The sequence below is a fragment of the Silurus meridionalis genome, chromosome 24 (assembly GCF_014805685.1).
Source record: "Silurus meridionalis isolate SWU-2019-XX chromosome 24, ASM1480568v1, whole genome shotgun sequence".
Classification (NCBI taxonomy): domain Eukaryota; kingdom Metazoa; phylum Chordata; class Actinopteri; order Siluriformes; family Siluridae; genus Silurus; species Silurus meridionalis.
Window position 1 is genome coordinate 5,615,992 of NC_060907.1, and position 25,545 is coordinate 5,641,536.

The window sequence follows — 25,545 nt, forward strand, 5'->3', positions numbered from 1 at the left end:
GGGCACGCCACTAATGTTAGCATGTTAGCGTTAATCCCAGGAGGAGGGGGTGGGGGGAGGTTGCTGCTGTAAAAACGTTCCCGTAGGTTATAACTTCCGCCGGTAGTAGCAGCAGCTTTGACTGACTTGTGCCGAAGCAGTATGTTTTGTTTATGCGTGGTTTGTTTTTCAGGCGGGAAAAATGTAAAAAGCTCAGGAACAACACATGCTGTTCGCAACCGAACTTTGAATATGACTACTTTCGAATATCGCTTTATACACAAACCTAAAGTTAGAGCGGATTGTGAGAGCTTATAACATTCCTGTTTTTCCTCTCCTGACTGCATGCTATACCTTTATAAATTAAATAATAGTTTGTCTTACTCTTTATCTTATTGTTTGGAAGATGTGGAAGATCTCCTGCTATAGACATCCAAACCTATTGAACAATGAATGTTTCATGCTGACTGCACCCCAGGGCTCCTTACCTCACCCACATCACTACTAACACCATTGTGAGGCTCTGAAGGAGCACAAAGCCCCACAAAATCTAGAGGAACATCTTCCCAGGAGAGTGGAGTTTATTATAAGAGAAAATGGAGACTATAAATGTAATGGGATAATCAGAAAGGAGCACATACCAACCTTATGGTCAGTTGTCCACAAACCTTACTCTGTATAGTGTCTCAGTGTGGTCTTCAGCAGCAGCTTATTACCATCATAAAGAGAAAATGTGAAAGGATGTAATGAAGAAGTGATCATGTGACCGTGATTCTTTATCTTCCTATGTTAATGTTAATGTGCACCGATCGCTCAGAAATGGCACTCGCATTTAACTCTGTCTTTATTACAGAACATAAACAAGCCACATGTGTGCGTGTGTGTGTGTTGTGTGTGTGTGTGTGTGTGTGTGTGTGTGATGTTAGTGAGTCATGTTCAGGACGTGTGCCTCGATGCTTGATGTTTTATTCTGAGCTCATTTTTTTTCTTTTTTCTTTTCGGCTCGAGACCTGAGAGAGGCGGAATGAAAGGTAGAGCCTGAGGAGGTGTAGGGGCCTACATTCACACACACACATACACACACACACACACACACACACACACACACACACACACACACACACACACACTTCAGAGTGAGGTTACACTCTGCCTGTTTCCTCTCCTCCTTTCCAATCTCACAAATGCTCTGTGAACCTTTTTTTTTATTTTTAAAAAGGCTCCTGGTTTTGTTCAAGTGGAGGAACAGGAGAGAGAGAGAGAGAGAGAGAGAGAGAGAGAGAGAGAGAGAGAGAGAGAGAGAGAGAGAGAAAGAAAGAAAGAAAGAAAAAGAATCCAAGAAATATATTAAAATAAAGAAAGAAAGCATAAAAGAAAGAAAGAAAAAAAGAAATATATATATGATGTGTCACTTATTTAATGTGTTGCTATCTTTAGCTTTTTATTGCATGAGAAAGAAAGAAAGAAAGAAAGAAAGAAGAAAGAAAGAAAGGAAGGAAGGAAGGAAGGAAGAAAGAAAGATAGAAAGAAAGAAAGAAAGAAAGAAAGAAAGAAAGAAAGAAAGAAAGAAAGAAGAAAGAAAGAAAGGAAGGAAGGAAGGAAGAAAGAAAGATAGAAAGAAAGAAAGAAAGAAAGAAAGAAAGAAAGAAAGAAAGAAAGAAAGAAAGAAAGAAACATATGTTGCATATGTAGTGATTATGGAGTAGTCAGTAAGGAGTAAGTGATTAGGGAGTAGTCAGTAAGGAGTAGTGATTAGGAGTAGTCAGTAAGGAGTAGTGATTATGGAGTAGTCAGTAAGGAGTAGTGATTAGGGAGTAGTCAGTAAGGAGTAGTGATTGGGGAGTAGTCAGTAAGGAGTAGTGATTAGGGAGTAGTCAGTAAGGAGTAGTGATTAGGGAGTAGTCAGTAAGGAGTAGTGATTGGGGAGTAGTCAGTAGGGAGTAGTGATTGGGGAGTAGTCAGTAAGGAGTAGTGATTGGGGAGTAGTCAGTAGGAGTAGTGATTAGGGGTAGTCAGTAAGGAGTAGTGATTAGGAGTAGTCAGTAAGGAGTAGTGATTAGGAGTAGTCAGTAAGGAGTAGTGATTAGGAGTAGTCAGTAAGGAGTATTGATTATGGAGTAGTCAGTAAGGAGTAGTGATTAGGAGTAGTCAGTAAGGAGTAGTGATTAGGAGTAGTCAGTAGGAGTAGTGATTAGGAGTAGTCAGTAAGGAGTAGTGATTAGGAGTAGTCAGTAAGGAGTAGTGATTAGGGGTAGTCAGTAAGGAGTAGTGATTAGGAGTAGTCAGTAAGGAGTAGTGATTAGGAGTAGTCAGTAAGGAGTAGTGATTAGGAGTAGTCAGTAAGGAGTAGTGATTAGGAGTAGTCAGTAGGAGTAGTGATTAGGAGTAGTCAGTAAGGAGTAGTGATTGGGGAGTAGTCAGTAAGGAGTAGTGATTAGGAGTAGTCAGTAAGGAGTAGTGATTAGGAGTAGTCAGTAAGGAGTAGTGATTAGGAGTAGTCAGTAAGGAGTAGTGATTAGGAGTAGTCAGTAAGGAGTAGTGATTAGGAGTAGTCAGTGAGGAGTAGTGATTAGGAGTAGTCAGTAAGGAGTAGTGATTAGGAGTAGTCAGTAGGAGTAGTGATTAGGAGTAGTCAGTAAGGAGTAGTGATTAGGAGTAGTCAGGAGTAGTGATTATGGAGTAGTCAGTAAGGAGTAGTGATTAGGAGTAGTCAGTAAGGAGTAGTGATTAGGAGTAGTCAGTAGGAGTAGTGATTATGGAGTAGTCAGTAAGGAGTAGTGATTAGGAGTAGTCAGTAGGAGTAGTGATTATGGAGTAGTCAGTAAGTAGTGATTAGGAGTAGTCAGTAGGAGTAGTGATTAGGAGTAGTCAGTAAGGAGTAGTGATTAGGAGTAGTCAGTAGGAGTAGTGATTAGGAGTAGTCAGTAAGGAGTAGTGATTAGGAGTAGTCAGTAAGGAGTAGTGATTAGGAGTAGTCAGTAAGGAGTAGTGATTGGGGAGTAGTCAGTGGAGTAGTGATTAGGAGTAGTCAGTAAGGAGTAGTGATTATGGAGTAGTCAGTAAGGAGTAGTGATTAGGGAGTCAGTAAGGAGTAGTGATTAGGAGTAGTCAGTAAGGAGTAGTGATTAGGAGTAGTCAGTAGGAGTAGTGATTGGGGAGTAGTCAGTAAGGAGTAGTGATTAGGAGTAGTCAGTAAGGAGTAGTGATTAGGAGTAGTCAGTAAGGAGTAGTGATTAGGAGTAGTCAGTAGGAGTAGTGATTAGGAGTAGTCAGTAAGGAGTAGTGATTAGGAGTAGTCAGTAGGAGTAGTGATTAGGAGTAGTCAGTAAGGAGTAGTGATTAGGAGTAGTCAGTAGGAGTAGTGATTAGGAGTAGTCAGTAAGGAGTAGTGATTATGGAGTAGTCAGTAAGGAGTAGTGATTAGGAGTAGTCAGTAAGGAGTAGTGATTATGGAGTAGTCAGTAAGGAGTAGTGATTAGGAGTAGTCAGTAAGGAGTAGTGATTAGGAGTAGTCAGTAGGAGTAGTGATTAGGAGTAGTCAGTGAGGAGTAGTGATTAGGAGTAGTCAGTAAGGAGTAGTGATTAGGAGTAGTCAGTAAGGAGTAGTGATTAGGGAGTAGTCAGTAGTGATTAGGGAGTAGTCAGTAAGGAGTAGTGATTATGGAGTAGTCAGTAAGGAGTAGTGATTAGAGAGTAGTCAGTAAGGAGTAGTGTTAATGGAGTAGTCAGTAAGGAGTAGTGATTAGGGAGTAGTCAGTAAGGAGTAGTGATTAGGGAGTAGTCAGTAAGGAGTAGTGATTAGGGAGTAGTCAGTAAGGAGTAGTGATTAGGGAGTAGTCAGTAGGGAGTAGTGATTAGGGAGTAGTCAGTGAGGAGTAGTGATTAGGGAGTAGTCAGTGAGGAGTAGTGATTAGGAGTAGTCAGTGGGAGTAGTGATTAGGGAGTAGTCAGTAAGGAGTAGTGATTATGGAGTAGTCAGTAAGGAGTAGTGATTAGGGAGTAGTCAGTAAGGAGTAGTGATTAGGGAGTAGTCAGTAAGGAGTAGTGATTATGGAGTAGTCAGTAAGGAGTAGTGATTAGGGAGTAGTCAGTAAGGAGTAGTGATTAGGGAGTAGTCAGTAGGGAGTAGTGATTAGGGAGTAGTCAGTAAGGAGTAGTGATTAGGGAGTAGTCAGTAAGGAGTAGTGATTAGGGGTAGTCAGTAAGGAGTAGTGATTAGGAGTAGTCAGTAAGGAGTAGTGATTAGGGAGTAGTCAGTGGGAGTAGTGATTAGGAGTAGTCAGTAGGAGTAGTGATTAGGGAGTAGTCAGTAAGGAGTAGTGATTAGGAGTAGTCAGTAAGGAGTAGTGATTATGGAGTAGTCAGTAAGGAGTAGTGATTAGGAGTAGTCAGTAGGGAGTAGTGATTAGGGGTAGTCAGTAAGGAGTAGTGATTAGGGAGTAGTCAGTAAGGAGTAGTGATTATGGAGTAGTCAGTAAGGAGTAGTGATTAGGAGTAGTCAGTAGGAGTAGTGATTAGGGAGTAGTCAGTAAGGAGTAGTGATTAGGGAGTAGTCAGTGAGTAGTGATTAGGGGTAGTCAGTAAGGAGTAGTGATTATGGAGTAGTCAGTAAGGAGTAGTGATTAGGGAGTAGTCAGTAGGAGTAGTGATTAGGGAGTAGTCAGTAGAGTAGTGATTAGGGAGCAGTCAGTAAGGAGTAGTGATTATGGAGTAGTCAGTAAGGAGTAGTGATTAGGAGTAGTCAGTAGGGAGTAGTGATTAGGGAGTAGTCAGTAAGGAGTAGTGATTAGGGAGTAGTCAGTAAGGAGTAGTGATTAGGGAGTAGTCAGTAAGGAGTAGTGATTATGGAGTAGTCAGTAAGGAGTAGTGATTAGGAGTAGTCAGTAGGGAGTAGTGATTAGGGAGTAGTCAGTAAGGAGTAGTGATTAGGGAGCAGTCAGTAAGGAGTAGTGATTATGGAGTAGTCAGTAAGGAGTAGTGATTAGGGAGTAGTCAGTAAGGAGTAGTGATTAGGGAGTAGTCAGTAGGGAGTAGTGATTAGGGAGTAGTCAGTAAGGAGTAGTGATTAGGGAGTAGTCAGTAAGGAGTAGTGATTAGGGAGTAGTCAGTAAGGAGTAGTGATTAGGGAGTAGTCAGTAAGGAGTAGTGATTAGGGAGTAGTCAGTGAGGAGTAGTGATTAGGGAGTAGTCAGTAAGGAGTAGTGATTAGGGAGTAGTCAGTAGGGAGTAGTGATTAGGGAGTAGTCAGTAAGGAGTAGTGATTAGGAGTAGTCAGTAGGGAGTAGTGATTAGGAGTAGTCAGTAAGGAGTAGTGATTAGGGAGTAGTCAGTAAGGAGTAGTGATTAGGGAGCAGTCAGTAAGGAGTAGTGATTATGGAGTAGTCAGTAAGGAGTAGTGATTAGGGAGTAGTCAGTAGGGAGTAGTGATTAGGGAGTAGTCAGTAAGGAGTAGTGATTAGGGAGTAGTCAGTAGGGAGTAGTGATTAGGAGTAGTCAGTGAGGAGTAGTGATTAGGGAGTAGTCAGTAGGGAGTAGTGATTAGGAGTAGTCAGTGAGTAGTGATTAGGGAGTAGTCAGTAAGGAGTAGTGATTAGGGAGTAGTCAGTAAGGAGTAGTGATTAGGAGTAGTCAGTGGAGTAGTGATTAGGAGTAGTCAGTAGGGAGTAGTGATTAGGAGTAGTCAGTAAGGAGTAGTGATTAGGAGTAGTCAGTAGGAGTAGTGATTAGGGAGTAGTCAGTAAGGAGTAGTGATTATGGAGTAGTCAGTAAGGAGTAGTGATTAGGAGTAGTCAGTAGTGATTAGGGGTAGTCAGTAAGGAGTAGTGATTAGGGAGTAGTGATTAGGGAGTAGTCAGTAAGGAGTAGTGATTAGGGAATAGTCAGTAAGGAGTAGTGATTAGGGGTAGTCAGTAAGGAGTAGTGATTAGGGAGTAGTCAGTGAGGAGTAGTGATTAGGAGTAGTCAGTAAGGAGTAGTGATTAGGGAGTAGTCAGTAGGAGTAGTGATTAGGGAGTAGTCAGTAAGGAGTAGTGATTAGGGAGTAGTCAGTAGGGAGTAGTGATTAGGGAGTAGTCAGTAAGGAGTAGTGATTAGGAGTAGTCAGTAAGGAGTAGTGATTAGGGAGCAGTCAGTAAGGAGTAGTGATTAGGAGTAGTCAGTAAGGAGTAGTGATTAGGGAGTAGTCAGTAAGGAGTAGTGATTAGGGAGTAGTCAGTAGGGAGTAGTGATTAGGAGTAGTCAGTAGGAGTAGTGATTAGGGAGTAGTCAGTAAGGAGTAGTGATTAGGAGTAGTCAGTAGGGAGTAGTGATTAGGGAGTAGTCAGTAAGGAGTAGTGATTAGGGAGTCAGTAAGGAGTAGTGATTAGGAGCAGTCAGTAAGGAGTAGTGATTATGGAGTAGTCCGTAAGGAGTAGTGATTAGGGAGTAGTCAGTAGGGAGTAGTGATTGGGGAGTAGTCAGTGGAGTAGTGATTAGGGAGTAGTCAGTAGGGAGTAGTGATTAGGGAGTAGTCAGTAAGGAGTAGTGATTAGGGGAGTAATCAGTAAGGAGTAGTGATTAGGAGCAGTCAGTAAGGAGTAGTGATTATGGAGTAGTCAGTAAGGAGTAGTGATTATGGAGTAGTTAGTAAGGAGTAGTGATTAGGGAGTAGTCAGTAAGGAGTAGTGATTAGGGAGTAGTCAGTGGGAGTAGTGATTAGGGAGTAGTCAGTGGGAGTAGTGATTGGGGAGTAGTCAGTGAGGAGTAGTGATTAGGGAGTAGTCAGTAGGAGTAGTGATTAGGGAGTAGTCAGTAAGGAGTAGTGATTAGGGAGCAGTCAGTAAGGAGTAGTGATTAGGGAGCAGTCAGTAAGGAGTAGTGATTAGGGAGTAGTCAGTAGGGAGTAGTGATTAGGGAGTAGTCAGTAAGGAGTAGTGATTAGGGAGTAGGATTTGTGAGTAGGGAATAGTGAGTAGTAATTATTGAATAATGCGTAGTAATTAGTGAGTAAAGATTAATGATTTTGGAGAAGTGAGTAGGGAGTATTGAGTAGGGTAAAGTGAGTAGGGATTAGGCAGTAATGATAATTGATTAGTGAGTATGCAGTAGTGAGTAGGCAGTAGTGATTATTGATTAGGGAGTAGGGAATGTTCATGAAGTTTAGGTCTTAGCAAGTGTTGAGATGAGCATGAAGAGATGTGTGCGATAATTACTACTTGGTAAAGGCTGTTCCCCACGGCAACAGATGTGAAAGTGTGTGTGTGTGTGTGTGTGTGTGTGTGTGTGTGTGTGTGTGTGTGTGTGCGTTTTCACTCACATGTACAAAGCTTAACTGTCAAAGCCAACCATGATTTATAGCCTCTTCCAGTCAGAGCGAACACACACCTCTCTTTTCTCTCTTTCCTCTTTACTCCATCATTGCTGTCTTCTCTTTTTCTCTCTTTCCTCTCTTTCTCTCCCTCACTCATTATTCTCTCTCATCCCTCTCTCTCTCTCTCTCTCTCTCTCTCTCTCTCTCTCTCTCTCTCTCTCTCTCTCTCTCTCTCTCTCTTTCTATCTTTTGTAGAGGAACATTAGTGAATAATGATATTCAACCTCCTGTCAGATTCATTCGCCAGTTTTAATGCATTTCCTCTAAATATTTCACTGCTCTGTGTGTGTGTGTGTGTGTGTGTGTGTGTGTGTATAGAGTCTCCGGAACTGGAGCAGCTCACTGGAGGGAAAGATCACAGACGAATAGCTTGTTACATTTCAATGCACTTGCTCTCTTTTTCTTTTACTATTCTTTCTTTCTTTCTTTGTGTGTGTGTGTTTATGTGTGTGAGTGTGTGAGTGAGTGTGTCAGTACCTGACTTTTCCAACACCTTTGTGTCTGAATGAGCACCAGTCTGCACAAGTACACCCCAAAATCTGGTGAAACATCTTCCCAGAAGAGTGGATGTTATTCTAAGACTCAGTGTGGAATGAGAGGAAATACATAAGGTGCTCAGGTGTCCACACACTTTTGACCCTATAGTGTACATCTATTTACAAAGGATCATGATGGCTACAACGTACTGGTGTTTAGATCTTTAGGGCAGCATAACACACTCGAAGGAAACGCTCTTCCTTTTTACTCACACATGATTGCCTCATGTCTCCACCCTCTTCCTCAAGCATTCTGATTGGCTATTGTGGATGTGATTGAAAGGAGACTGAGCACGTGCCCCCGCCCATCCTAAGTACATGGTCAGTTTTACTCGCTTTACCCTTAGAAATGTAAATACTATATGGATGAAAGTATTGGGCCTCCTGACTTTTTCAGCCATATGTGGTTCCTCACCTGACCCAAACCTGTGCACAAAGCCAGCTCCATGAAGATATTGGATATTTCCATGGAAGATCTTCTATTGAGCTCCAACCCCTTCGGGAAGACCTTTGGGATGATTTTTCAAGCTGACTTCACCCCAGACCTCCTCACCTCACCTCCATCAGTACCTGACTTTACTAACACCCTTGTAGTGCACAAGACTGCATGCACTGTCACAGGGAGCACCAAAGTTTATGAGTCAGTGTACCAAAAGGCATCATCCTATGTACATCAGGAGCTGTGCAACTGGTGTTATTCTGACCACATGAGCAACCATTCACCGTGCTATTCTCACACATGAGTTTCTTGCCAGGTCACTTCCGCACCCACCTCAATCCCCAGATTTGGCTCCCTCGGACTCCGCTGTCTTCTCAAAGATAAGGATCCGACACAATCGCAGAGATCCGACGGGAATCTCAGAAGGTGCTTCACATGCTTCGAAAAGAAGATTTCCAAGATACATTCCAGGAGAACGCTGGGAGTGCTTTATTGCTGTGCAAGGGGACTATTTTGAAGGTGGTAGTGTGTAAACATAGATAAATAAAGTCCTTTCATGTAAACAAAGCGAGTCTTGAAACCTTTTGATACCACCTCATATTAAAAAAAATATCCTAAATTTTTTTTTTGCCTTACGAAGCTGGAATGTGTAAAAAAAAAGATTGTTTATAGCTGCTAGAACATGTCGTTCTTTATACACCAGACATTGGAGATAATTGTGGAGTGAGAGGAATTAAAAACCCAGCTGAGATTGCGATTTCGATTCATTACACTGCCCTGTCGCTTTCCTTGGACCTCACAATCACAAGTGTGTTGTGGATATGTAGATTACCAGCAGGTCAGTTCATACACAGGAGCAAAGATCATTCAAATCAGTGAGCCAATCTATATAAGTGGAGGAGAAACCAATATATATATATATATATATATATATATATATATATATATATATATATATATATATATATATATATATATACACACAGGTGTTGTTTGCCAGGTCTTATCCAAGCTTATTATACAAACGAACTTTCCAATAATTGCACAATCTCCTTAGATTACATTGACTTGGCAACTCTCAGAGGACGTTTGATTGGCTGATGAAAGATCAGCTAATCATTCACGGTGCTTGGTGCCCATCAGGTTGCCGTCACAGCATCATATTCTTAATTTCATAACAAACAAGCTGCATTGTTAGTACAGTATGTATGTATTTATTTATTTATTTATTGCATACTGCTTTTTGGAATAAAATGATTTGTTGCCTGTTGATGAATATGTGCTGGAACTTGTTTTGCACATACATATATGTGCAAAACATGTGTTAGGTAAGGGCAAACCTAAAGAGGCATTGGGGACAGGGACCAGAACTAAATCTGTGTTACTCTGTTGTAGTCATGGAAATAAAACACGCTAATCAAAAACCAATTCTAGGTTGGAAAGGACTTTGTGTTTGTGATTGAGTGTTTGTTTCTGATAGTGTGTTTTCTGGGGACCCTCTATAAACACTGACTTATTGCTCAGGAATACTGCTGTCATTGTTTTTTCTACTGCTTTCAGGTTGTCCTGAATCTGTTTTCCTTGAACTGCTTTGCTCTTTCCTCCTTTATTATCAGTCTGGGATCTGGCTGTGAAATGTTGTGTGGTGAAATGTTGTAAACAGTAGTTCTTACTCCAAAACAAGAATAGCTACTATTCTTATTGTTGTTGTTTTTTATTTTATTCTAGGACATAATACAAACTACAAACAAATGAGTAAAAAAAGAAACAAATCAAAATAATATAAATAAATAAAATAAATACATTTAAAAAGTAGTAGTTCCATGGGAAGGTATATGTTTTATAATTCCCCTTAATAAAAGTTCATTGTAGGTTCTGAGGTTCTGAGTTTGTGAGTGGAGGGCGGAGTCGGACGTGCTCTGTTTTAGTGTCCAGTGACACTGATATTAAAGGAAAGAGACAAGAACTAAGACACCAAAAACTATAAATAATACGCACTCTGCAACACCAAGACAACTGAACTCTGTCGACTGCTGGTGAGAGTAAGGCATCTGTACACAAGGAGATGCGTACATCCTGTCAGCATCCCAACATATCGTACCCCATATACGCTGCTACCTTTGCTTGCCATTCAAAATGCAATAAATGTAACATTTTGTCATATCACTATCGTCAACGTAAATTTAAAAAATTGTAAATCAAGCCATTGGGACTCAGGGACTACCAGTATAAAGTAGAGGATGTAGGAAAAAGCATATTAATTTTCATTGTGTTATAACGGAGAAGTGTGCAAGGAAATTTACAAAAACAATTTCCATTCAAAAAGTAAAGGACGTTTGTTCTTTACCTCCACAAACTCTGGGTTTGCCCAGACATTGTCTTATATATTTATATATTTAACCCACTTAATCCAGAATTTAATAAACACATTTTTCTGAAGACGTAGACTGAAAGTAATCTTTTATATAGATGTCGTTTACAAACTCCATCCAATCTTGTCTTGTGGCAGGGTTCATGAAGCAACCAGCACGTTTTAAACCTGTGGGTATTAGAATAACAAATAAATATTCATCAGCTCACCCGACCAGTGGTGTAAAGTATTTGAGTTAATGTACTTTAATACTTTATTTAAGTAATTTTTTGGCTTTAAAGTTTTGAATACTGAATATCAAAGAAACATTATATTGGCAAAAATGTTGTAGTTTGTATGGTATGTATGTGTTTTCTGAGCATCACACATTCCACATTTAGTCTCAATTTGCTCTTATAATTCCCTCTTCCTCTCTTCTGGGAAGATGTTCCACTAGATTGCGTGTGGTAGTGGATATTTGTGTTCATCAGCCAAAAGGGTGTTAGCAACGGTGGACATGAGTGAAATAAATGCAATTTGTTCCAGTACTTAAGTAGCTTTTTTATAAACTTTACTGAAATATTTCCATTTGGGTAAACTTTTACTTTAACTTCACTACATTTCAAAGTCAAATATCTTCCTTTTTACTCAACTACATTTTGTGAAATCAGTCGTTCCTTTTTATTTATGTGGATACAAACTTAACTGGTCAAACACACAGCAAGCCACCAATCAGGGTCGAGCGCATGCTCTGTTTTCAACTTGTTTTTACTGGCACTTGGTGGCATCTGATCAACAACTGACTGATCACCAACATCAAGTCAAGTCAAGTCAAGGCTTTTATTGTCAGCTTTTATTATAAGCTGTGCAATCGAAGTGCAACCTAATGCAAACAGTGCAGACGAAATACAGCGACAATACGCATAACACAAGATAGCGCTGACCAGTAAACCTACTGTATACTTTAAATATACAGTTCAGCCTCAGTTCAATAGCAAGCAGATCATTTAGAGAGGAATAAATGATGGAGGAAACTCCAGACTCGAACTTGCCACAACACATGAGTTTTTTTGAAGTAGAAAAAAGGTTAAAAATAAGGTTTTGGGCTCATGATCATTTTATTAGAAATCAATTCATTTTATAAGTCATTAATATCATTCTATTAATAGATCAGTGTTCTGAGAGTCACATTTGAGTCTTTTCACATAAACTGAGTTGATTAAGTAAAGAGTCTTGTGATAAAAATTATATTAGGAATATTATAGTTATAATAAACCATAGTACTTTGGATACTTAAGTACATTTGAAGGAAAATGTTTGTACTTTTACTCAAGTGAAGTTTTAAAGGGACACTTTTACTTTTACTGGAGTCAGATTTCTCTCTACTTTTACTCAAATATGGTTTGTGTACTTTATTCACCAATGGGTGTTAGAAAATTCAGGTACTGATGTAGGTGAGGTGAGGAGGCCTGGGGTGCAGTCGGTATTCACATTTATTTGCATTCAACTTTATAAAGCAGGCCACTCAAGATCTTTCTCTCCACACCATGTAAAGAATATCTTCATGGAGCCGGCTTTGTGCACTTCGGCATTGCCATGCTGGAACAGGTTTGGGTTTTCAAGTTCAAATAAACACAATATATTATTATACCACATCCAAAGACGTCCTATACAATTGTGTGCCTGCAGCTTTGTGGTAACAGTTTGAAGAAAAGCCACATATGGTCAGGGGTCCCAATACGTTTGTCTGTAAAATGTATAAGCAACTTTGACTCTGTACTCAACTGCATTTATGATTTTTACTCCACGATATTTTCATTTACAATCACCGTTACAAATCAGACAGTCAGCTCTGAATATTTGGTTTTACTTCATTTCAAATGATTTGCTTTTATTTTATTTGGCTATTGAATACTTTCTTTCGGCTTCTCCCATTAGGGATCGCCACAGCGGATCATCCGCATGTTTGATTTGGAACATGTTTTTATGCTGGATGCCCTTCCTAAGTTGCTGGGGTCGGTTCCCTGACCGGGTATCGAACCCGGGCCTCAGCAGTGAGAGCGCCGCATCCTAACCACTAGACCACCAGGGAACCGTTATTTGTCTATTGAATACTAAAGTTTTTTCTACTTTGCCACACGATTCTGTCATTTTATTTGTAAATGAAGATCCCTTTTTGAAGAGGCGGGTTGAAGAGGCTGTTGTGTTGATTTTTGCTTAACGCAGTTTTGAGGTGTACAATTTGATTTGTATTTTAGGAAAATGAAACCTCACACAAATCAGGGCTTACAAATCAACTGTTTTTGTCTTTTCGCTCACACATGTCTTGGTGTTGAGGACTAGTGCATATTCGAGCCTTCGTTCAATACAAGTCTGAATCCGAATGTTTTTATATACAAGGAAATGGTGACAGGAGCTTCCAGTTGCACATTGTTTATGAAAGATAGATTAAAAAAAGGAATGAAATGAAATGAGATAAAATAAAAAGGATGAAAAAGTCAGATACTCTAAGACTTTTACTCAAGTCATATTAGAATTGGTGACTTGTAATGGAGTAAGTTTAGCAGGATGGTGTTTATACTTTTACTCAAGGAGGATTCTTAGCTACTATTTACACCTCTGGATGTTTCAATATGATGGTTGTTGGATGACTGGGTATGAGGTGTATATCAGCACCTAAAACCTCCTTACGAACTTATTTGGATTCGACGGTTATTCAGATCCTGGAGTATTTCATTAGAAAGGTTTCAAGATCGATTCAGGGCTTTAGGGAATAAATATCGATTTGGGCGCATATTTTTTTTTTGCCCAGCTTTAACCGTGATGCTGCTCGGTGCAGGAAACCTTCTCAACCAGGGCCAGCATGTGTTATTGACTTCCTTTGAGCTTGCTTATGAATACATACTCTTTATGCCTAAGTCAATAGAACTGATGCATATTAATGATTATAGTGTGTTGATTTATTGTGATCTCTTTGGGTTTTATGGTGAGATTGTTGGTGACATTCCAATGAATCGCATATTATTAGAGGAAACACGCACCCGCATTTACACTTTATTCTCTCTCGTGTTGCAGCTGTCGCACCAGTAACCGCAAGAGTCTGATCCTCACCAGTACGTCTCCGACCCTGCCCCGACCACATTCACCTCTTCCTGGACACATAGGTGAGAAACACGTCTTCTTTGTATATGTGTAGCAAATACCACTGGTTTTTACTTCATTTGGATTTCACAGATTTCCAAATCCACTCATATTACACTCCTCCAGTGCATGATTCTGAATTGATTAGGAAATTGAGGTTAGAAAATGTTGAATTTATTAATTTCTTTTGTTCTGCTGTGTCCTTTTTTCTGTAAACAGGAAGCAGTCCATTGGACAGTCCTCGCACCTTTTCACCCAGCGGCCCTGCCCACTTCTCTTTCACCCCCGCTAGAAGGTAAGAAAATCCTATAAATCATTAAAAGTAGCTTAAATGAGTCTAACTAAATAGTGGGTCTTTTTTAATTCATTTAAAATGTTCTCTTTTTAGGTAAAAAAAAATTCCGTATTAAATGTTTTAGCGACGGAATCAGTAATGCACCGTTTTCTTTTTCAAAATAAGATAGTATAAACTAATAGGCATTATAATATCCATTTTTATACAACCCCATTTTCAAAATAGTTGGACACTGTGTAAAATGTACATAAAAACGTTGCTAATTTATAATAAAGAATTAGCTAATCTCATAAACTCCTATTTTGTTCACAATAGAACTAGGAAAGCAAGTCAAATGACCCTGAAATATATGTGAAAGACTTTATCTACAAATTATGGAAGAATTTTCAGAATAATAACATCAAATTACAAAACAGTTGAATATCTCATTATTTACAGTACATATAATATACAGGGTTATTCATAAAAAGAATGAACCGATTTCATTACGCAATATTTTGGGAAAAGTAATACAAAACTCCAACCAAGTCACAAGTATTATACTCACAATCATTTCTTTTTCAAATAGTCACTGATTCATTTCATGATGATGCTTGAGAACTGAAGCAATGCGTCATGATATTGGTTCATTCTTTTTGAATAGCCCTGTATCCTGTATATCATATATATATATATATATATATATATATATATATATATATATATATATATATATATATATATATATATATATGTGTGTGTGTGTGTGTGTGTGTGTATGTGTGTGTGATATATCATATATCATTATGATATGTGATATATCATTAAATGTCTTAAAGAGTCTGGAGAAATACATATAGCCTCTATTACAATAGCATGAATTTGTAATAGAGGAGTCTGCGTGCTGAACTGGCCTGCCTGCAGTCTAGATTTTCCACCATTTGAAAATATTTGGTGCATCATAAAACGAAAAACACAACAAAGGACACCCAGAACTGTTGAGGAACAGAACAGAACCTGTCAGACACAAATTGAACAACATTCCTCTCCCAAAACCTCAGCAACTGGTCTCCTCAGTTCCCAGTTGTAAAGTATTTGGGCATGTAAACATGGCTCTGTCCTAATTTTTGTTGCAGCCATCAAATTTAAAATGACTTTATTTTTTCCTTAAAATGGTACATATTCTTATTTTAAACATTTGATATGTATTTTTTGTGTTTTACTGTGAATAGAATAAGGATTTATGAGTTTTGCAAATCATTGCATTCTATTTTTATTTACATTTAACACAGCGTCCCAATTTTTTTAAAATTGAGGTTGTGTTCATTAGTGAAGAACATTCAATACTTTAAGGATTTACATGAATAATTCTACGGCTGGTAAAGACTGTGAACATTTGATCGAGACACAGGTAACGTCGATAAGATAAACACAGTCTAACTCGTTTTTCAACATGCACCAGGACGGATAAAAAAAAAGCAAACTTGCCCAAAGTTATGAATATTTGATTCATTAAATTTTTTACAGTGTGTGTAAACACGGTTCGAGATCATGAACGGCGCCTCAAGCGGGTCTTAATGGTGTAACGTTGCCAAGGTCGTCCATTAATTATGATAATGTTTATCATTAGTCATTCGGCAGGCTGAGGAATTTTGCATGTGTTTACCCACCTCATGAGTTCTGAGGCGATGATTCATTTGTCCCACGAGTATTATTAGTTTAGTATCGCCATGGCTACCACATCCAACAGCTCCATCATTAATTCGATCCCTCAGGTTGACTGAGAAGGGAACAACAACTCTGACATGAGGTCCGACACAGGAATGGATGTACTGGCTTTTCCCGCTCGTATATCACTTTAGCACTGTTCAATCAGTCACATGGCAGGAGCTTACGAACTGAGTATTGAGGAGACTTAGTGTCCACACGGCTCTCATACAAGCAGAGACACCACCTTCTACCTACGGTTTTCTAGCTAAATAATACTCCAATGTTCGAGCATCAACCTTGTGGTTTTTCTCATGGTATAAGTGTGGTAGGACCAGGTTGCTAGTTTGTGCTCTGTAATTTCTCATCCAATATATATTTTTTAATATAATACCTTCATTGGAGACCATAAAAAACTGAAATCTTCTGTTACAGAGATTTTGAATATGGATAAACAAATAAAATTTTATTTGGCACATGTGCATTCATACAGAATATAACTGTTCAGTACTGAAGAATGTGCATGTAAAAAAAAAAAAAAAAAAAAAAGAAATGTAATAAATTATATATATATATATATATATATATATATATATATATATATATATATATATATATATATATAAAGTAAAAAAGCATTAACTATAAAGTATTAATTATTGTTCAGTGATCGCAACCGACTCCCAGATCTCGACCAGGTGTCGACGTGGAAATCAATCGTCAATTAAACCAGAGCTTCTTAGTGTATTTTTGTCCTCTGTTCACAAATGTGGACTCTTGCAGTGGAAAAGCAATGAGCCGTTCAGATTTTGGAAAGGGCTACTATATAATACTATATTGGTATATCACTGCAAGCACATTTCAGGATTTATTTTGTGTTAGAATGCCCAAAAACTGCTGTAACATTGTTCAGGTTAGTTGGCCTGATAAAGAGATGTAGGTTTCAGTCAGCCAGGCTGCTAGGTTGCACGGAAAGAATCCCCAACACGACGGCAGCATCTTTACAAGCTATGCTGCTGCCAGCGTCCCGGGGTCATGCGAAAACAAACGAGCGTTTGAAGTACCTCAGATCTCAGCATGGACAGGGAGGGGATGGATAGATAGCTATTGGGTCCGTCGTTAATCTGAAAGATGAGTGCAGGCATAGGAAGGGAGGAAGTCAGAGAGACGATCGATCGATACGACCAGGCCTGTGGGGAGCACATTATTTCCTTTCTGATGGACCAAATCAGGGCAGCGCTATTGTAGAGACGTGCATGCAGCTTGGTGAGGGTTCATCCAAATTATGCTAACTGGGCACTTCACAATCAGGTTAGCGTGTTAATATTAGATGTGATAGGTGACTACACTAACACTACAAGTCTCAGGACAATGCTTCTGTGTTTGGAAGACTTGCTTTCTCTCTCATGTTTACAATGCCCATGAAAGGCTGTCATCATGGAACAGTTGCTCAGCAACCAACTCAAATGCTAAGTGAACTGTTTTGTTTGCAGTAGCTGGAAGTCTCTTCAGCTCTGCTTTCCACGTGCTACAGACTTAAGATTTCCCAACAGTGCAGCTCATATAACATGACAATCATTTGTGTTATCTGATCTGTACCTGACAGTTCATCTCAAATGCAGCGTGCTTGTTTATTCGGCAAAGTACGCTGCACTAAATAGGTTGTTTTCTCTGCTTTAATAGCTTTTCCTCAAACACTCTTCACCCTAATGCATTTATCTGGTCGGTTCCCATTAATCAGTTGAAAGCAACTCTTGTGGAACTGTATCTTTTGCACAAGTGATATTACCAGGAATCTATGCTACATCTCTATATTCCCCAGTAAAACCATACTACATCCCAGTATTCCCCAGTAAAACCATACTACATCCCAGTATTCTTCAGTAAAACCATACTACATCCCAGTATTCCCCAGTAAAACCATACTACATACAAATATTCTTCAGTAAAACCATACTACATCCCAGTATTCTCCAGTAAAACCATACTACATCCCAGTATTCTCCAGTAAAACCATACTACATCCCAGTATTCTCCAGTAAAACCATACTACATCCCAGTATTTTCCAGTAAAACCATATTTTCTGTAAATCCCAGTATTCTCCAGTAAAACTACCGGTATATTATATCTGAATAGTCTCCAGTAAACCATACTACGTCCCAGTATTCTCCAGGAAAACCACACTACATCTCAGTATTCTCCAGTAAACCATACAACATACAAGTCTTCTCCAGTAAAACCATATTATATCCGAATAGTCTCCAGTAAAAAAATACTACATCCCAGTATTCTTCAGTAAACCATACTACATCCCAATAAATAGTAAAACCACATTAAACCCCAGTATTCTCCTGTAAACCATGCTCTATTCCAATATTTTCCAGTAAAACCATATTAAATCCCAGTATTGTTTGTTAAACTGTACTACATGCTCAGTTTTGTACATATGTGCAGTGTCATGAAAGTCATAAGTTATAATGGTCTGAGTCCTAGTTACATTTGGGGGTAAACTGAAAATGGATGGATGGATGGATGAATGGATGAATGGCTTCCTTCATCATAGTGGGAAATTCACAGAATAAAACTAGCATAAGGTGTTATGATGAATTGGGTTGACTTTGAACAAACCTTCCAATAGAAAACGTGTTTGTGTGTGTGTTTGTGTGTGTGTGTGTGTGTGTGTGTGTGTGTGTGTGTGTGTGTGTGTGTGTGTGTGTGTTTGTGTTGTGTCTCTTCAGGGCTGATGGACGCCGCTGGTCTCTGGCTTCACTGCCGTCTTCTGGATACGGCACCAACACCCCCAGCTCCACGGTATTCTCACTGTTCACCTGATAAATGTGTACATCTCCATTCAAAAACTCACACACTTAAACTGAAAAGTTTAGCTTTTTTTATTCCATAAATAAAATTAAATTGTGTGTGTGTGTGTGTGTGTGTGTGTGTGTGTGTGTGTGTGTGTGTGTGTGTGTGTGTGTGTGTACATGTTCGTTTCCTATGATCTTTTTGACTAAGCTGAAAGAAGGCTTGAGCAGCTGGAGGATCAGATTTTATATGAAGTAAATCTCACTGAAGATAATGAGATTATGCCACATTTGCATGCCATGAATATGGGTGTCTCATAGGGGGATCTCAAGATGCAATTAGCATGTATTTGCATATAAATTTGTTATTTTTACACACGGTTAGTTAAAGCTTGTGCGTATCTAATCTCACCTTATCTGTGTTCATTTAATTAACGATCTCACGCACTTTCGCGAACCTCGTCTTAGAAAACAAAATGTATTCGATTTGATTCAGTACAAGTCAGTTTTATTTGCGTAGCACTTTTAAAAATAGACTTTATGTCCAAAAGCAGCTTTACAGAAATAGACTGTGAATATAAAATTAGCATCTTGAAGGAGTCAAGATAATGTTCATTAGTCCCTAATGAATGAGCCAGTGGTGACTCTGGTAAGAAAAAATTCCATGAGATCTCATTAGGAAGAAACTTCGAGAGGACTCTAAAGGGAGACACTGAATATACATTCATTACACTTCCATCATTGATGTGTACTTATCATGGATGGGTGCTTTAATGCAGAAGTCTTTCATAGAAACTGTGGTCCTGAACCATTGTAGTAGACTGTGTACTGTATATTAGTTACAGCCCTAATCCATCCTCAAAGTTCTTGAGTTGAACCTTCCATCTATCCTTAGCACCAGCAAATGGTCTTCAATTAATTCCATTCAATTCTATTTTATTCGTAGAGGACTTTTAATGTAGGATATTGTCACAACGCAGCTTTATAGAAGTAAATAGACAACAATTATCAATAAAATGTATAAATCAGTCCGAATATGTTTACCTCCATTGGTGCTTGGGGTAAAGAAACACGCTGAGACTTCATGAGGAAGATACTTCAAGAGCAACCAGACTCTAAAGGGAATCCATCTTCATCTGGGTGTCACCGAATGTCCATTAATTACAGTTCAGTCATTGCCATTCTATCAGCTGTGACTAATTAGAGAGTGCAGACAGTTCATGGAAATTTCAACCCTGAGCCATTGTAGCAATGTAGTTATATTAATTACAATCCAAGTTGGATCCTATACAGTAATCTCATGGATCTTTTCATGTGGAATCAGCAGCGAGAAGTCTCCAATTAAAGACAACTTCATCTAGAAGTAGGTGTCAGGATGGATTTACCATTAAAAACAATCACAATTGAAACTGACGTGAAAAAGTAATTGACGTCGATTTAAATTTAAACCCCAAATAACCATCAGCTGTTTCTTGACCCCATCTTGAGTTCATCTGAATAATGGAGCCATGGTCCTAAAAGACCTCGCAAAGCATGCACAGGATCATGTTTAGCTCATCAGAGAAGCACAAAAGTAAGCACCAAGAACAGGACATTCTTTGAAATTTGACAAAAGCACAACATATATGGGGAACTACCAAGAGACCGTCAGCTGGGCAATGGGGTCGGTGTCTCTCTTTCTCTCTCTCTCTCTCTCTCTCTCTCTCTCTCTCTCTCTAAAAACTCCATGCTCACCTTGTTTACACCAATCTTTTTTTTCCCTGAAGCTTATTGCTTAAAGAATATAACACCTAGAGTAAAGCATGGTGGTGGCAGCATGTTACATCTTTTCAACTGCAAATGAGATTTGGGTCTAGACATACACTATATTTCCAAAAGAATTGGGTCACCTGATCCTTCCTCCTCTATGTGTTTTTTTTCCAAACTGTTACCACAAATCTGGAGGCACTAAATTGTACAGGACGTCTTTAGATGCGCTATAATACAATTTTGCAATGACTTGAACTTCGAAACCCAAAACCTGTTTCAGCACGGTGATGCCCCTGCGCACAAAATGAGCTCCTTGAAGATCTGGTTTACATGCTTTGGAGAGGAAGATCTTGATTTGCCTGCTATAGAGCTCTGATGTCATCCCTACTGAACACCTTTGGGATGAATGTGAACGCTGACTGCACCCCAGGACTCCTCCCCTACATCAGTACCTGCCTTTTATAATACCCTTGTGGCTGAACACAAATATCCATAAACACACTCCAAAATCTAGTGAAACATCTTCCCAGAAGAGTGAAAGGAATTATAAGAGTGAATTGGGACTAAATGTGGTATGCAATGCTCAAAAATCACATACCAGGTGACCCAATACTTTTGGCAATATAGTGTAGATGGAATCATGAAGAGCTCCAGATTCATTTTAGGTTTCTTGTCTTAGTTTTTTTTTTATTACCATTTTAAAAGTTATTTTTGTTCAATACCACTTTGCAATTTTGTATTTTGGTACAACATAAAACATTTGTATTTGCTGTATCAAATGAAAGTTGGAAAAATATCTGATACTATTTACAATTTTTATTTAATTCATTTATTTATTTATTTATTTAGATATTTCTTCTTCTTCTTCTTTCGGTTTCACCCATTAGGGGTCGCCACAGCGGATCATCCGTCTCCATACCCCCCTGTCCTCTACATCTGCCTCTTTCACCCCAACTACCTGCATGTCTTCCCTCACCACATCCATAAACCTCCTCCTTGGTCTTCCTCTTTTCCTCCTTCCTGGTAGCTCCATCCTCAGCATTCTCCTACTGATATACCCCATGTCCCTCCTCTGCACATGTCCAAACCATCTCAATCTCACCTCCCTTACCTTGTCCCCAAAACGTCCTACATGCGCTGTCCCTCTAATAAACTCGTTTCTAATCCTGTCAATCGTCATCACTCCCAACGAAAACCTCAACAATTTCTTTCTTTAGATATTTATTTATTTATATTTTACCTCAGAAAATCCTTATAGCCTTTAATAGAGCTGTGTAGACCTGTATATTAAAACCTGTGCGTGGGCTCTAGCTCTCTCTCTCGCACTCTTTCTTTCTCTTCCCCCTATTTGCCATTCTCATGCTCCATTAGGTAGTCTATTAGCAGCGGCAGGAGCGGCACGAGTAAACTAATGACAGGAAGACAGGATGAACAGACGAGGAGTCACTCTGAGGGCTTAGACTCATAATGTCATAGCCAACAAGGCTGATGAGCACAGGAGATCCCTTTCATCCCTCTCATACACACACACACACACACACACACACCACACGCCTCGATGCTAACCCAGTCATTCAGCAGTATTTAGCAGCAGACTCTCTTCAGCGACTGCGACAGAATTATGTGAGACATTTATTCAGAGAGACGGAGAGACAGAGACAGGACACCATGATGGAGACTTTATAAGACTCAGCAGTTCCCCACAGGCACCAAGCTTTTTATTCCGTCTCTGACTCACCCCTCAGACTGGCGGGGTTTAGTTTGCCGAGAATAAAGATCAGGGAACAGCTCACACACACTCCAGACATAAACACCACAGTGATTGAGGCTGACTCGGTTTGGTGAAATACCAGTCCTAACAGAAATCATCAAACACCAGCACTGCTAAATCCTGGATTCGGATTGGTCAGAAGAGTGTCGAGTTGTTTCATCGGAAACTCAGAGAGTAGCGCAGCTGCAAACGACAGGTTTATATTAATACATTAGTCTTAATAGGCTGTTGTTTCTATGGTAACAGCTGATTGTTTTTGTAACAGCAGCACAACACTGTTGTGTGTTTATGGCTTGAATAGTTAAATGCGCAATAGAAATTTGTGCAATACCACTTTTTAAGTTATTGTATTTTATTGTTATTTTTTTTATAAATTGTTTGTGCAAAAGCACCTCTTTCTTGGTTTTTTTTTTATTAAATATGTGCAATACCACTTAGTTTTTTGTGCAATATAACTTTTTACTTATTTCTATTTTTTTGTTAATATTTTGTGTAGTACCACCATTTTTTATTGAATATGTGGAATATCACTTTAACATTTCATTTATTTTTTTGTTGTTGTGCAATAGCACTTTATAAATGTATTTTGGTGCACTACTTTTTTTTTTACTTTTTTTACATTTATTTTTAATTTTTTGTGCAGCACTAATTAAAAAAAAGAAAATTATAAAATATGTTCAATATCACTTTTTTTTCTTTGTGCAATACCATTTTTTATCAAAATAAAAATTTGTGCAATGCCACTTTTTTTGTTCAATAACACTTTTTTACTTATTTGTATTTCTTGCGCAATATCACTTTTTTTTATGCAATACAACTTTTTTTGTGCCAGACTATTATTTTTTATATATATTTTTTTACAACATTTTAAAAATTCTCAAAAAAACCATAATGCAGGGGGAATATGCTCAGAAATTCAGGGAAAACTCTGATATGATGAGGTTAATATCGATGCTTCTGTTAGAGATAGTGTATGCAGGTGGTGCAGTTGTGGCTCCAGTGAAAGGAGACTTGTTGAATTGTGTTAATTGTATTTCTTGCTTTAGTAATAAAGTTCATTCTCACTGCATGAGATTCCTGTGTGTGATGCAGCGCTCTGTTCTACTGCGTTTGATGGTTTCTATAGCCGTGGTGTCATAATGATGCTAGTAAAAGGTGGATTGATTCCAGACACCACTGAAGACCTGAAATACAGGGCTGAACACTGCTTAACCTCTCAGAGACTCACAATTTTACCTGGTCACATTATTCAGAGTCTGCCTCCTTACACGTTCTCTTCTGTTCTTTTGTTCACGTCCAGTCATCGAGCTCGTCTCAGGAGCGTCTGCACCAGCTGCCCTTCCAGCCCACCATGGACGAGCTGCACTTCCTGTCTAAACACTTCGGCAGCACGGAGAGCATGACGGACGACGACGGACGGAGGTCGCCGCACGTACGGCCACGCTCCAGGAGCCTCAGGTACTCACAATGGTGTTAGTTAAGTCAGGTATTGATGTAGGTGAGGTGAGGAGGCCTGGGGTGCAGTCAGTGTCCCAAAGGTGTTCAATAGGGCTGGAGCTCTATATCTGGAGATCATCCACATCCTCCAACCCCATGAAAAGCATATCTTCATGGAGCTTTGTGCACAGGATCATTATCATGCTGGAAGGGGTTTGTGTCTCCTAGTGAAGTCGAGTGAAGGGAAAATTTCATGCTACACATCCCAAGACATAATATACAATATTCTGGCTTGATATATGATATTCTGAAATGTATATTCTGTAATATCAGAGCTATGTATTAGATATTCTCTTATCATGGGGACATTCAGTTTTTACAGACATCACACACACACACACACACACACACACACACACACACACACACACACACACACACTCATCCTCTGTTTGTTTAGACAGTTTTCTGGAAGCTTCTTCAGTCTATTGGCAGCTCCTGTGGGACCTCATGACAGCCATGATGAGTTATTATGCATCAGTCCGCACACACACACACACACACACACACACACACACACCGAGTGCTGATTGCTCCGTTAGCGTTTAATGTTTAATATCCATCCAGCTGGTCTCCAGAATAATGCAGCTTCCCAGCTTTAGGACTGACTGATTCTCTCTCTCTCCTTTTTTTTCTCTTTCTCTTCGCTCTCCTTCTCTTTTGATTTTTTCTCTCTGTCTCTGGCTCGCTCTCTCTTTCCTTTTTTTCTTATTGTCTCTTTTGCTCTCTGTCTTTTTTATCTCCTTCTGTCTTTTTTTCTTTTTTCTCTTTGTATCTGTCTCTCTCTCTTGTTTTCTTTTACTCTTTCTCTATGCTTGTCTCTTTTTCTTTCTCTCTCTCTTTTTCGTCTTCTTCTTCTTCTTTTTGTCTCGGCTTCTCTTTTTCTTTGTCTTTCTCTCTCTCTTTCTTTCTTTCTTTCACCCTCTTTCTCTCTCTCTCTCCTTCTCTGTGTCCAGTCCGGGACGCTCACCCTCCTGCTACGACAATGAAATCGTCATGATGAACCATGTGTATAAGGAGAGATTTCCAAAGGTCAGACGCACCCACATACACCCCCCCCCACACACCCCTGTACTCACTCAACGTAGTAATAAAAAAAAAAAAAAAAAAAAAAAAGCAACGTTACTTTTTAATATGAAACATATTACATGCGGCATATTTTGGTATCAGAATTCAGAGATGTTTAAACCTCTTCGACCTGCCGAGCAGCAAAATAGCCAATCAAAACAATCGATTTCGATTTTTGTGTCATGCAAATGATTTTTTTTAGAAATCCAAATTTAGATTATTGTTTATTGTCATATGCACAGTAAAGAAACATGTTTCCCTATACAATGCGAATCTCCCATTAGGGGTCACCACAGCGGATCATCCGCATGTTTGATTTGGCACGTTTTTACACTGGATGCCCTTCCTAACACAACCCTCCCTATTTATCCGGGCTTGGGACCTGCACTAAGAGTGGCTGGGGTTGGTTCCCTGACCAGGGATCGAACCCGGGCCGCAAGAATAGATATGTAAAAAACATTTTACTATGCGAAAATATTGTGCAAGAGTCCTTTATCTAGAGTCCTTTCTCACCCAGTCGTCCATTTTTTAAATCTGAATCCAACTGAAATTGGCTCTGATTTTGCCTTTCACACTGCAAATCATTAAATCAGTCAAACAGAAGTGTCCTGAAGGTGTCCTCGTAAAAAGCTCTTCTACTCATCATCAGATGAGACATGAAAAGCCTGGACTGAGACCAATGTTTGAAAAGTTCACATATAAATCACAAAATAGCCCGAGCATTGAAGGAAAAATGCTTTATACTTGTCACATGTACTTTACAGCTCAATGAAATTCTTTCTTCGCATATCTCAGAGATGTTAGGACAGCGCCCCAAGAGCACAGAGAACTAAGGGCCTTGCTCAGGGGCCCACAAGAGTGGCAGCTTGGCGGTAGCAGGGCTT

The 25,545-nt window shown here is 39.2% G+C and overlaps 1 protein-coding gene across 2 annotated transcripts in view; it reads left to right on the plus strand.

The window, feature by feature from the left end:
• Positions 1-25,545, plus strand: part of mast1a (microtubule associated serine/threonine kinase 1a) — a 60,397-nt gene that overhangs the window by 13,616 nt on the left and 21,236 nt on the right. For both annotated transcript variants that reach the window (XM_046837414.1, XM_046837415.1), the window contains 5 exons: positions 13,728-13,816; positions 14,013-14,088; positions 18,514-18,586; positions 23,397-23,554; positions 24,550-24,625. In XM_046837414.1, the coding sequence (XP_046693370.1) occupies positions 13,728-13,816; positions 14,013-14,088; positions 18,514-18,586; positions 23,397-23,554; positions 24,550-24,625 (472 nt within the window). The remainder of the gene's footprint in view (positions 1-13,727; positions 13,817-14,012; positions 14,089-18,513; positions 18,587-23,396; positions 23,555-24,549; positions 24,626-25,545) is intronic.